Source organism: Lathyrus oleraceus, chromosome 2 (genome assembly GCF_024323335.1).
Source record: "Lathyrus oleraceus cultivar Zhongwan6 chromosome 2, CAAS_Psat_ZW6_1.0, whole genome shotgun sequence".
Classification (NCBI taxonomy): domain Eukaryota; kingdom Viridiplantae; phylum Streptophyta; class Magnoliopsida; order Fabales; family Fabaceae; genus Lathyrus; species Lathyrus oleraceus.
Genome location: NC_066580.1, coordinates 489,551,947 through 489,566,689, shown reverse-complemented (window position 1 = coordinate 489,566,689; position 14,743 = coordinate 489,551,947). Strand labels below are relative to the sequence as shown.

Sequence of the window (14,743 nt, the reverse complement as noted above, 5' to 3'; positions counted from 1 at the left end):
AATGAAAAATCATGATCAATTAGAAAATACAACATAAAATTCCACAAAAATTCAACAAGCATCCTAACATGTCAACCAAACACCATGCAAAATTTCATTCAATTCTAACATGTATAGGCCAATCAATTAAATTCCACAAGTTGACATCAAGAGGTGTGACACAAATTGTCACACCTATGTTCCAAAAATCATAACTCAAAGGCCAGGTATCAAAAATCCACAAAATTTACATATAAATGACCATCAACCAGTCAGGAATCATCACAAAAAATTGGCACAAATTTATTTTATGATATGAGCATTTCATGGATCAATTACCAAAATGTATCGAAAATGGACATACATGAGAAAACCCTAGGCAATTTATTTTTCTACACGTGAAAAAAATATTAAAAATCACCATAAAAAACTACACATCACAAGGAGAATAATGCAAAAAGTCTCATCAAATTTGGACAAAAAATGAAGAACTTATGAATTTTTGAAGTTTGGAAAACAATGCATATGGAAATTGTAGGGAAAAATAAAATGGATTTTAAGTTTGAAAACATGCTGCAGGTGATACGCGTATGGCGCACAGTGATACGCGTATGGCCAGTGGTGGCTCAGTGATACGCGTATGGCGCATAGTGATACGCGTATGACGCACAGTGATACGCGTATGGCGCATAGTGATACGCGTATGGCCAGCGGTGGTTTCCACCATCTTCTTCGCGAAGACGGCGGAGCTGTGTTCAGAAAATTTTCCAGAATTTTGAGATGCATACATCAACAGAAAGCTCTTTCAATGTAGATTACAGATCAATCAATATCTAAACCTAACAATCCATGGATTAAGAGATCCGAGCAAAAACATTTTGACATGTCAAACTTTAAGCAAGCATAACTCATTCATTTTTTATCCATTTCACACGAATTTTATATCAGATTAATCAGCATGAAAAACTCTATCTAAACATGTTAATGGAATTAAGAATTGAGAGATTCGAAAACTGAACCTCTTGAAGAGCAGTCCCTAAATGTGCACGATCCAAGGCTTTAAATGATCCAAATCAGCTCCTGAGATGATAACTTGAAGCTTTATGTGTGAATTGAAGCTTGAAACGAACTAGATCTTGATTAATTTTCCACTTCCATCTTCATGAGTTTGCTTGAAATGTACACAAATTTTGCTCGAATTTGATGATCTAATGCTTGATTCTGCATCCACTACACTCAATAAACCAGAATATGGAAGAAAAATGCTATGCTATGTGGAGAATTTTCAAGTTTTGATTGAGAGAAAATTTGGAGGGAAAAGTTTCAAGATCCAAAAATGGTGAAAAAATGATTAACCCCCCAAATTCTGTTATGATTAGAGTATATATATGCTCTACTAATCACTCTCTAATCACACTTAAGCCAAATGTTAATGAAATGAATGAATTAGGGAGTGTTTTGGCAAATTGAGTTTTCACCCTATGCATGAAAATGCATGGTGAATAGTGCATGAATTTTCCTTCAAATTTACTCAAAAAATATGTTTTGAAGCAAGTTTCAAATGATGTTTGTAAGCCAATGCAAGTGAAATTATGTGTAAACCATGAATATTTCTCAAAATCACTTTTTCCCTCCACTTTTTAAAATTAAATCACTTGAAAAATGGACTTTTTATGTGATGAGTTTTCATGAAATGTGATGATGGATTATGATAGTACATGTCAAATGGAGTTTGCTCAAAAAAAGAACCACATGAATTGGCCTTGTGAATCAAGAGTTATGCCACTTCGAAATTCAACTTTTTTGTGCTTAGATCAATCCATAACTTGCCAACCACAAATGAGAAATTCATGTTCTTGGACTTTTTGGAAAGGTGAGAGCAAGATCTACAACTTTCATGTTGGACAAATTTTCATTTGAAGCTTCCTTGGACACGTGGCTTTGAAGTCCAAAACTTTCCATTTTTGGAAACTTCAATTACAAGTCACTTGCTATTTTTGGCAGTTTTTGTCCTGACTTGATTTTCTTCAGTTTTAAGCTTTGAGATGTCATTCAACACTTGTTCCAACATGAATGAAATGTATCCAACTCATTTCCACCTCCAAATCCATCAGATCATGTACAGTTGACCACAGTTGATTTTTTCATCTGACAGATGAATCTGGCAATGCACAGATCAATCTGAGCCCCAATCTTCAACTGAAATGGCTCAAGGGTGACACCCCAGCCTCAATAAGCACAACATAATCACAAAATGAACCTCATAACCATCAGAAACCTCATCTCCTGATCCAGCCCTGATTGGCCCAATGCAGCTGATTAGGGTTGACCAGTGGTCAAAACCCTAATCTCAAGGAATCTTCTTCAACCACTTGATGACATCCAACCCTGATGATGATGATGTACCACTTCAATCAACATGAAGACCGATACCCTTGGGAATCATGCAACCCTAATTCACAGCCCAATCCTCAGATGGCCAATGATCAATCAGTAAAACCCTAGCTTGCACTTGACTTCCTCCTCTTCTGATCAAGACTTGGGAAGATGGCTTGCATAATGTAACCACATGATATGCAACATGAAATGCCTAATGTCCTAAAATGAAATGCAAATATGTTAATGCTAGTCCCAAGAGAGGAGGGCAAATTTTGAGGTGTTACATGGGGAAATACAGCTTATTGGACACGGAACACCTGTCGAGTCGCCGAACAGCGGCATCCATCGTCCACCCACAGTGTCGGCTTTCCTCTTTTGAGAACACCCAGACTCGCCTAGACTCCTCTGATTCATCCCACGAAGATCGAATTCCTGGGATTCATACAAACTTTCCAGTCCTTAGACTTTGAAGAGTCTTCTTAATTAGCTTTCAGGATCGTCGTCGCAACTCTGTCACGGGCTTTTCATCGTTAGTCTATCCATTGCCCCTGGTCGGGCTCTGCAGGGATCTCTTTTGTCAAAAGGTTTCATACCACTACATGCTAGTGAATGAAGATATCTAACGGTACCTGCACAAGAGATTGTTAGATAAAAGCGTGCCCCAGGCGTGCCAACACTTCAACACCTTGGTCACTCAAACTTCCGAATAAGATTTCCAGATTTCAATCTTATAAGCACGCATCGGAAGGGACCTCTATGTTTCAAAATGCAACTATTCTTATCAAAACAAACGGATGTTTTTGCAATCAAAGCGGTAATGAAGACAAAAACAAAATTATCTGACTGAACACGCATTTTATTGACTGAAAAAGATAGCTCAAAACCGAGCAACACACAGGAAGCAATCCCTGAAAAGAGGCGATTGCGCCTAAAAGTGAAAAAATCTACCCTAATGGCAATGTGAAACCATGATTTCATCGGGTTCCAACTTGGTTACGCCCCATATGTCCTCGTACTTTCTGTCTTCTGAACAAGACGCTTCCGATCGATCTCTGTCGGAGATTATCCAAGTCATATCTCAAGCACAAACGATCATGTCAGACGCAGTTGTTCGTTTCAATCCCTCTTTTGCCTGGACCGCCTTTTCGGGTTTCAGTCCACCGGGATACCCTTTTTTGCCCAAGTCGCCCTTGTGGGGTTTTCGACTTGCCGGGTGTACAGTTTTTTTTTCTTTATTATCCCTAACTTTTGCCCGAACCTTTCTTCTTTTTTCTTGGTTCGCCGGGATGCCCCTTTTTGCCTGGACTCTTTTATTCTTTTTGTCCAGCGGGTCTCTTTTTCACGAAGTATCTTTTAACTGCGTCCACATTCACAGGGGATGGAAAATCCTCATCATCCGTGGTCGTCAGCAACAAGGCTCTATCAGAGAAAACCCTTTTTGACCACGAACGGACATTCATAATTGTTTATCCACTTGCCCCACGATCGTCTTGAGGAGGAAGGATCCTTTTCAACACCACATCTCTTCCATGCTACCCACGAGGTCGCACTTCTCGGTCAACAACACGCTTCATTTACTGGGTACAACTGCCCCATGACAAGTAACTGTCAGCCTCTTTTCTCAATCAGGCTCAATGTGTTATACCGAGTCCTCATCCACTCGCCCTTTTCTAACCTCTCATCCATCCGGACTCTTCACAATGAAATCTAGCCTCCAGCAGGCAATATCACTTCCATCCCATACCGCATGAGGAAGGCGTTGCCCCAGTAGATGCACGTACCAAAGTACGACACTCAGGATACCAACTTCGTGCTCAGCCACTATCATTGGTGCGTTCACATGTTATCGGGGAAGCACTAGCTCACTCTCTTTAAACTCTCCCCATCAGACATCAAAACCCGTTCGGATTCGGGGTCAGGCCCCTCCTCCGGGATCGGTCACTCTCAATCTTTCGATTCGAGTACCTCGAGATGTCCTCATTAGGGACTTCAGACTTCCTTGGTTGACAATCATCAATGGGCTGTTGGGCGAGATAACCATACAATACCCTCCTCTTGGTTGCTTTCTAGGAGGTATACTGAATATCGTATTCAGTCGACATCACTTGCCCTCTCACAACCCGTCCGTTCGATGCTAGCTCCTCAAACACATACTTGATCAGATCCATTTTGGACATCCACAAGGTGGTATGAACCAACATACACTGTCTCAATCGGCGAGCAGCCTATGCCAAAGTACATCAAGTTTTCTCGAGCAGTGAGTGTATTTCACAGTCGATAAACTTTTTGCTTAGGTAAATTGCGTGCTCTTTTCGACAATACTAGTCATACTGACTCAATACGCACCTCATAGACCCCTTAAGGGCTGTCAGGTACCAGATTAGCAGTCGTTTCTTCCCCGGAAGGTATCAGAATCAAAGGTTCCTGTTACTCCCTTTTTTTTTGTCTTTCCACGCCCCTTGGCAGTCCTCATTACACCTGACCGTTTGATTTTTTTTTATTTTTTTTTTTGCAGGATCAACCTTGATTCCTCTTTCGTTAGCAACATGCCTCGGCAGCTTACTGGACAGCACTCCATAAGTGCGCTAATTCGAACTCAACAGTATGAGTTATCTCTACCTGTCAAAAAAACTTGATCCACCGGATGCCCCTCCTCTGCTTGGGACTTTGCCATCATGTCATCAACATGGCATTTGCTTTCACGATGAATCATATCATGAAACAAAGTCACCCTAGACTTCTGATACTTGGCACCGGCCTTCTCGATACTGAGCGACATCACCTTATAACCAGAAGGTGCCCCTTGTGTGATGGACATGGTTTACGTCATATCATCTGGCAACAGTTCAATCTGGTCTCGGCCAAGAAGCCATCCATGAAGATAAACTGAGCATTATAATCAATCCAATACCTCGTCGTGACGTACCGGGAATTCATCTTTCAGATTAGCTCAGCTCACATCTCGACAATCCACACACATTCTCATCTTTCAGCACCGGTTTCCGCTTCCCTGGAGGACAGTCTTCTCTCCATGGTAACTCGTGCCTCCACAACATTGGTATCTTACCCTGGTGTATCTAGATACAACCAGGCGCACATATACCATCTTGTTCTTGACTTGCCTCTGAAGCGGCCTCAATATTCGCTTTCTGACCTCGGCAGTGCTTGGAGCAACAATTCTGAGCACTCCTCATGCGGTTGAATCACCCTCTCCTCTGGTTTCAACGACCCGGCTAATTCCAACGAATCACAATCTTCTTCGCCTTCTCCTTTGGCATGATAGATCGAGTTGTCGAAGTCATACAAAGGTGTAACCAAATTGTTATCGATGAGATCAGGAGGGTAATCACTTTTGAGGTTGGAACGAGACAAGTTCAAAAGAAAAACGAAAAACATTGCCATTTTTATTTTTTAAACTGTAAAAAATGAAAAACAAGGAACACCGCTTTTAATCACAAAAACATCCTTTTATTACCGATGTAAAACGTTGCAAAATGAAACACATGAGATGGCCCTTACAATGGACCAGTACGTTTCGGGCAAAACGTATGGCTTTCATGCAAACAAAATTAAAACAGAAATACTACACTTCCGGATGAGCGACAGTGATGCTTCTGGAGGCCTTCCAATTGCCTGGTACGCATGACTTTATCCATAGCTCGAGCTCGCGGTCGCAGTCGATCTCTTCACTCACTGAACAGGCATGATCAGGATCCAACATTCCTGCACTGACAAAGATGTACGGTGGACGACGTCCTCTGTTTGGTCTAGACGACTCTTGATCTGGATAACCGATCCCAAACATGTCTGCCTTCACCACTATGTCAATGATCCTGCCCCAACCTCGGGCCTCTTGGTTCTTCACCACCTCTAGAGCTTGTTTATAAGAAGAAATGGACAGCTTCTTCTCTTTCTCGACAACAAGAGCGCTCTCCACCTGGATGGTTTCGATTGCTTGACTGGGTATTTCAAGTTTTCCAATGTCCATTTCTACTTCTTTCATCTTCTGGGTCGTGTCTCCCATCAATACACACCCCTCTGTGGCAACGGCCGCACAACAATTATCAACCACAGGGAAGACTCCATCCTGCACCAGAGGTTTTGGAACCACAACTAGGGGAACCTTTAGCTGATCTTCCTCAGTCATCTCCATTCCTTTCTTGACCTTTTTCGCCATCTTCATCTTTATAGGACCCTGCCTGGGTACAGGGTTGACATCCCCCTCCATGATCTGTGCCAAACTGATGATCTTGGAGTCCACCAAGTCTTGGACAACATGCTTGAAAGCCCTACAACCCTCAACACTGTGCCCGGGTGCCTCAGAATGGAACTCGCACCTGGCATTCTCATCATAGTTTGGAAGCCTCCGCTGCTGTTCTACAGGAATCAAAATCCTCGGCCGAACTAATCCCAGATCTCTCAATCTCCTGAACAAAAGGGTATAAGTCACATGTGGTTCCTCAAACTGACGATCCTCCTTCTTCTTCCTCACCTGGCTCTTAGCTCTCGGCGCCTTCTGTTGAAATGGTGGTTGTTGTGGGGGTACAGGTGAGTTACCAACAAGAGTGGTTACAGCAACAGCATAAGGATGATAACGATCCTTACTGCGTTCTTTCTTTGCTGGCACACCACTTGACTCAACCTCCTTTTTGAGCGGACCACTGTCAGAGAGTTTCTTTGCTACCGAGCCAGAGGGATTTGTTACATCGGATGATGGAGCCTCTCCCTGAACTTTCTCCTTGATCATCCAGCTCTGAATCCTTTCCAATCTCTCAGACATGGCTTTCTGCCCCAAGGCAAGCCCTTGCACAATACTGAACAATCCCCTCATCATCTCTTTTAGTTCAAGGATGTCGGCGTTGGGAAGATCCATCAGCTTGGATTTGTTGAGTCTGACTGTATGTCTGAATGGAATAGCTATGCGCACCGGTTGACACCTTCAAAACAGCAAATGGGTTAGTATGACTCACGCATGCAATGTCTATCCGTACCAGGAATATTCCTTTGATTTTGGCCTCACAGAGACAGATAATTTTTTATCAATGACATTCTGACATCTGGATATCTCTCAACCAGAATCTTAATCAAAAAGTGGACCCTGAGTACGGATAGACATGGGTGGAATGCAGATGAATGCGATGTAAATGCATGGATGCAGGTCACTGTGCCGTCGAGTCATCTGAAGACCCATTCTCTGAACCAGTCACAGTCATCGGGACTAAGTCACCATAAATCCGACTTGGGGAGTTCCGAAATAAACGGAACTGGGGATTACATCACTATCATCACGGGAACATCCACTGAACGGATGACAGTCAGATCCTCTGAACAGGTACTTTCAAATTCAACCCGGGGATCCGAAATAAACGGAACCCATTGATAAACCACGGACAGAACTCCGGCGTCTCAGAAATAAATGTCCATAAATTTGGCTGAACCAAAGTCACCATCACAGCACCACTGGCAGAAACCGTATCTGTAGAGATCAAACCCTCCCCTCATTGGTAGGTTCTAAGAACAGAAGTTTGTCAGCTTCAGCCCTTCAGTCGAGAATAATACGTTTACCACTGAAGGTTTGGCATTATTACGGGATAAAAGACCTCCACTGACTCCTCTCAACAGGACATCCTAAAGCAAGTTCCCAGTCTCGGGGTCCTCGGATTGAGCAGCGAGAATGCGCCCACCAGAGCTAACATAATCACGTCTCGGAGGAGAGGCCTCGACTGAGTTCTCGGGAAATGGTCACCAGAGTCGACGATTTCTAAAGGAATATCTGTCATTATTGAACACCCATAGGACAAAATATATCCAACAGAAACCTCGTCTGGAATGTGGGTCTCATGAACGACTTAACGTAGCAACATGCCACGCAAGCCTCATGACTATCCACTCTAACACTCATGTGTATGCTCAAGCCTGGGTAGTGGGCTTATCTCTCATAGAACACCCCCCCTCAACAAACAAACAACCCACGGAACCCACAGATACAACAAACATATGTACATGAATGCAATAAGATAAAGCAGGTAAATGCGGAAAATAAATAACTGTACAAAAGAATAAACACCCAACAAACAAGAACCCTACAAAAGCTAGGAGGGACTCGCTTAGGGAAACCAGATCCCCAGTGGAGTCGCCAGCTGTCGCAACCCGAAAAATACAGGAGGTGCGAAAAAACAACCGGCGAGAAAGAAATGACAGAAGAGTCGCCACCGTGCGTTATTTATCCCAAAGGAGGGAAAGGAAACGCTCGAAGTAAACCTGGAGAAAGAAAAGGAAAAGACAAAGTCTCGCAACCAAATCTTGGGTTCGGGAGTCGATTATGCGAAGGGAAGGTATTAGCACCCCTACGCATCCGTAGTACTCTACGGGATCCACTCTTGTTTGTTTCTTGTCTAAAGGGTGTATGTTTATCTAATGTACTATTTACTAAAAGAGATGGTCAAAGAAAATGACTCACACGGATGTCGCATCCACTGCATACGTATCTCATCTGAATATGAGAATTAGAGTCTCCGTAGCTCGGGTACCTAAGGGTTAAAGAGGAGTGTGCTCGCTAAGACGTCGCGTCCTATGCCTACGTATCTCATCGGGAATGAGAATCAGAGCAAAACGTAGTTCAAACTAAACTACGGGAATAAGGGTCTCGATTGCAACGAGGGCAAGAGAAAAGGAAAGTCTCGATCGCAACGAGGGCGAGAGAAAGGATCGCAACAAGGGCGAAAGCAAACAAGGATTAGTTGTTAGTCGTTAGTCAAACTCGGCAAGACATCGCATCTTGTGCCTACGTATCTCATCTGAACATGAGAATCAGAGTTGCCGTAGTTCGGCTGACACGCGCATAAACAAACACAGGCAAAGGCAAACGTGGAGCCTGACTGCCAATCACTGGACTTACATCAGCATCTGAACCAAACACACACAAAAGGGGCAAACGTGGAGCCCGACTGCCAATCACTGGACTTACATCAGCATCCGAACCAAACACACACAAAGGGGGCAAACGTGGAGCCCGACTGCCAATCACTGGACTTACATCAGCATCCGAACCAAACACACACAAAGGGGCAAACGTGGAGCCCGACTGCCAATCACTGGACTTACATCAGCATCCGAACCCAACAAACACAAAGGGGGCAAACGTGGAGCCCGACTACCAATCACTGGACTTACATCAGCATCCGAACCAAACACACACAAAGGGGCAAACGTGGAGCCCGACTGCCAATCACTGGACTTACATCAGCATCCGAACCCAACAAACACAAAGGGGGCAAACGTGGAGCCCGACTGCCAATCACTGGACTTACATCAGCATCCGAACCAAACACACACAAAGGGGCAAACGTGGAGCCCGACTGCCAATCACTGGACTTACATCAGCATCCGAACCCAACAAACACAAAGGGGGCAAACGTGGAGCCCGACTGCCAATCACTGGACTTACATCAGCATCCGAACCCAACAAAACCACACTGGAACCCGAATGCCACTTGATGGACTTACATCAGCTTCCAAGCACACAACAACCAAACAAGTTAATAGGGAGTCGGGAACTCGAGCCTATAACTGTCAAGCACACACAAAAAGAAAAAAGAAAGGTGCCCGGAGTGGTCTCGCACGACCACCTGCCTACATACCTCGTCTGGAACAAGGATCAGGGCGATGTAGTTCCCCTAGAGGGGGTTGAGACACAAAGGTTGAAGAAAAAAGGGCGCCCGGAGAGATCTCGCACGGTCTCCTGCTTACGTACCTCATCTGGTATGAGAATCAGGGCGACGTAGTTCCCCTTCATAGGGATTGCCACCTGAACATGGACTTAGAAAGGAGGACACCAGTTGTGTCAAAGGAGAGTGGGAAATGTGTTCACGTCCTAGCAGTAGGTGTCGCAGCTCGCTGAATCAAGTCTTAGGCGGTTACCTCTTTGCAATAGAACGGACTACATGCCACAAGATCGGAGACGCTCGGAAAGGTCTAGAAGTGGGGAAGCTCTGCCCTAAAGTTGTCATGCAATATGTACTTAAGTGTTAGGATTTACAAATGGGAATATCTACCTAATGTTAGCATGCAAAGGAATATGGGAAAACTACCTATGTTATCATGCAAAGGGTTCTATCTAATGGGTGCTACCTAATCGGAACAAGAATCGACGAATGGAGCAAGGAGAAGTGTAAGGGATAAAGGTAGATGGCGACGCATGAAGCAATCGACTTACAAGGTTGATGGCGATGCATAAAGCAATCGGCTTACAAGGTTGATGGCGATGCATAAAGCAATCGACTTACAAAAGGGTGGAGGAATACGTGCTGGTTCTGTTAGGTTTTGAGAAAAGTGATCACTCGACGTTGGATCGAGGTTTTGGTCTTGTTTTGAAATGGTTATCGGATGTTCATTTTAATTCTTGTATTAATAGATGAATAAAGAATGAAAGAATAAATATTATACATTCATGGGAGAGGGATACATTTGTTATGAATGGGGGTTGTCATGGCAATCAAACAATATAAATACATGCCTCATACACCATACAAGTAGGCCACAGTTAATCAAACAATTAAGATATAAACAAGTATATAATCGAATCAAACGATCGAAGAATGAAATAATGAAGCATTAAACAATGTATGAGTGTAAGTGCAAGGGACATGTCTCATTGTAAGAAAGCCCAAGAGTAAGCTATGTGAGGTTGATGGCGATGCTTAAAAAGCAATCGACTTACAAGGGTGTAAAAATGGGCTCGATATTAAATCGAGAAAAGTGTGATTTTTATAGTTTGAAAAAAAAATGGTTTTTGAACTAAATTCAAATACAATAACTATGCATTATTAACACATGAAATTATAATAAGCATAAAAAGAGATATTAACAAAATACTAAAAGAATAAAAAAAATGCTAAAGGAAAATAAAATCAAATAAAAAGCAAAAAGTGTCACACATGAGTATCGAACCCTCTCCACCTAATATTATGCAACTAAACTCTCTCCACTAGGCCACTCAATACTATCTGCTATTGAGATACTACCATAAATATATGAACTGGACTAACAGATTTAAAATAATAAAAAAAAAAAACAAAACAAACATTTTTATGGGTTTTTTATCATCTCTGTTAAAAAACAAAATAAGCTAAATAAATAAAAAGTAAATAATAATAAAAGAAAATAAAAACATATACATTTTTTCTGATTTTTGTGTTAAAAATGAAATAAATTAGATAATAAAAGAATTAATTAAAAAGAAAAAAGAAAATGGAAACAGAAGCTCGTCTCCCTCACTCTCTCTCACCTTACGAGCTCAGACCTTCCCCAACAATGGCATCCTTACGCACTCGCCCCTCTCATCCCTCTTATGACGCCGCTCATCAACGAAACCCTCTTACTTCTCAAAACCCAACGAATCAAACCCTCTCAACTTTCAAAAATATTTTCAGACAACAAGCTAGGAGAAAAATAGAGAGAAAGAAAGAAAAGTCCTTACAAAATGTCGCAATGGTGGCGGTGAAGAACGTACAGATGCTGGCCTCCAGGTAATCAATCTTGGGATTTTTAGGGTCTCTTCTCAGATTTCGCCTCCCAGTTCTTTGTTGTTCTCTAGGGTTTTTTCTTTACTGATTCATTCTCCTTTTATATTCTGTGAATTAGGGTTTCCAATGGGGTCTTTGCTGTTCAAAAGGAGTGTTTCTGCAAAGCACTTTGGATGCTCAGACACAGAATTACCCTATCCATGTTAGATTCAAAAAAAGGTATCCTTTCTTCTCTGCTTTGACCTCATATCAATTTGGGATGTTTTTGGACTTTGCCCTCTGACTGTTGGTTAATAGTTTTGCACTTTGGATTTTGCAATTTGACTGATTAATGTGTCCCTTTTTTACCACAGTAAAAAAAATGGTGAGCTTGGTTTGACTTGTGTTGATTCTACAATGTTGCTGCAGTAATCTTTGCTTTGGCAGATCCCGATTCCGAAATTTGAACAAGTGGAGGTATACCAACAACAGCAGTAATGGCCCACTTACTTCCAACATTTTCATCAGATAATAGACAGAGCAAGGCAATAGCACATTCTTGTTGTTGTTCTGATGAAGGCCTCAAAAGTAATATCAATTGCTGAACTCCTTCACGGCCATAGACTGCATTCACTTTTGCATAATGTCAGCAGAGCTTTTATGAGCTCATCTTGCACTTCATTGGCAGCCACTGTTATCAAACCAACAAGCAAATGTTTTGCATCGGAATTTGCTAGTTTAGTTGAGAGTACGGAATTACCGTATAAACCAGCAAGAGCTTCGATGGTCCGTTCTAGCACAAGGAAAGGCAAAAGAGGCTTGATTAATGACAGTTGGAGCTGCAGGATACATGGCCAATGCCCCTTGCCTTCAAATCCAAGTAAACTCACTGTGTTAGTAGTTCACAGTTCAGGACAATGACATTAAATTCAGTAGCGAGCCTCAACAGGATTTTAGACTTGGTAATTGTTTTGTTGGTGCAGGACTTATCCATGTGATGGCTTTGGAGGTTTGGATTTCCTACTAGATTTGGAATGATGGCTGCTCAGTTTAAAGCCTTTATGGATGCAACTGGAGGTCTATGGAAAACACAACAGCTTGCCGGGAAACCTGCTGGAATCTTCTATAGCACCAGTTCTCAAGGTGGTGGCCACGAAACTACAGCGTAAGAGCCTTTACTCCAAATATATATTATGGTCTAGATAATGAGTATTTATATGATTGTGTGAATGGATGAAACTGTGGATTTAATGTGTGGCAGGTTGACTGCTATAACTCAATTGGTTCATCATGGAATGGTGTTTGTTCCAATTGGATATACATCTGGTGCTGGAATGTTGAGATGGAAGAAGTGAAAGGTGGAAGTCCATATGGTTCAGGAACATATGTTGGTGGTGATGGAATAATTATGTGGTCCTGTTGTCATGCATGGAAATGTGACAGGTTGGTCACAAATACACTGTATGCTGCCATAAATCTCTTGAGCTAGACTAGATAATTTGGAATGTTGGTGACCTTGTAGCAGCAGTCAAGAATTCATTTGGATATGTTTGGTTTTGATGTGCAGTCACCATTGCCTCTTACTTTTAAATCCAAAGCTCCAATAAAGCTAAGACAGTTGCACCATTGCAGCTTGAAATGGTGACGTACCACTCAGATTTTGGTTTGTAGCATTGGACCCTGAATCCAGGATATCTCCTGTTTTTGCCTTTCCTGAAGTTACGGTCTTAACATTACCGATAGACTGATTCCGCTTTATAACAGGAACTTTTTCTTTAAAAGGTATTTGGTTCTTAGAAATGCTTTCTTTCTGTGCCAGTTTTGGCCTGTCATATCTCACAGGGCAGCATTGTGTATTGCCAAGGTTTTCACCAGGTGATCACAACTCAACCGTGTTTTGGCTTGTCATGGCTCATTAACCCCTTGCTGTAGGGAAAATCTTTGTGACCTTGACCTTGGGTTTGTTGCTTTTGCAGATCAAAGTCTCACTTGCTTCACCAGTTGACTAGCTTTGGTCGTGGGCTGTTTTTTTCTGCAGGATGTGTCATGATTGCAGCAGGTTTCCTAACCTATGATATGCCACTTCTTTTTGTAATACTTCCAAAGCTCTGTTGGCTTCTTCGCCTAGCTGCTCCTGGAGGTGCTCAAGTTTGCGAATTTCATGCATAAGGGCAAAAGGAGCAGTGGATGATTGCCTCATGGACTGTCTTAATGACGCGTTTCTCACTCTCTCACAGCCTAGCCCTGATTTTGGTGAAAGTAATGATGCACCAGTGAAAGATAGACACTTCTTGACTGAAGAATGTGCTGATTCAAGTGGCTTTGAGACCTGTTGGTCTTCTTGGAGCTTTCTTCGTAACGCATCGACTTGAGTTTGGGCTTGATAGCAGCAGATTTGGGCTTAGCGGCTGTCTTGGCCTTCACAGTCTTTGCCTTGGCAGCTGGCTTTGTCTTTGGCTTGGCAACTGCAGGCTTTCTGGCCGCTGCTGAAAGCTTGAATGAAGCTTTAACCTTAACAAGCTTTCCAGAAGCAACATCCTTCTTCAAATTTTGGAGCAATAGCTTCTTGAAGTTAGCAGGAAGCTGATTAAGGTAAGAGGTGAACGTATACTGATTTGAAGTTGTAGGTATTGCTACCATGAGTCCGTGCTGCTGTTAGCTAGTATTGTAGGATATGAGCGTGATGCATGGTTATGCTTGAATTTTAAATGGACATGGTATGTATGTATGAAAATGAGTTTGGAAATGTTGGATTATTTCTGCAGGGAGGATTAGGAGCAGTTACATTCTTACATACAGCAATTACATCTGAAGGCTCCTCAACCAAATTTCAACTGTTTTATCAATATTTCCAGCACATATATAACAAAGAGTTGCAGCTT

At 42.4% G+C, this 14,743-nt stretch overlaps 1 protein-coding gene across 1 annotated transcript; it reads right to left on the bottom strand.

Annotated features, from left to right (window-relative positions):
* Nucleotides 1-14,099: 14,099 nt before the first annotated feature.
* On the bottom strand, nt 14,100-14,501 carry LOC127123916 (histone H1-like). Its single transcript, XM_051054091.1, has one exon. The coding sequence runs from the start codon at nt 14,499-14,501 to the stop codon at nt 14,100-14,102; it is 402 nt and encodes a 133-aa protein (XP_050910048.1).
* Nucleotides 14,502-14,743: the final 242 nt, after the last annotated feature.

Coding starts and splice junctions, on each gene's coding strand:
- LOC127123916 (XM_051054091.1), bottom strand. CDS start 14,501: ATGGTAGCAATACCTACAACTTCAAATCAGTATACGTTCACCTCTTAC.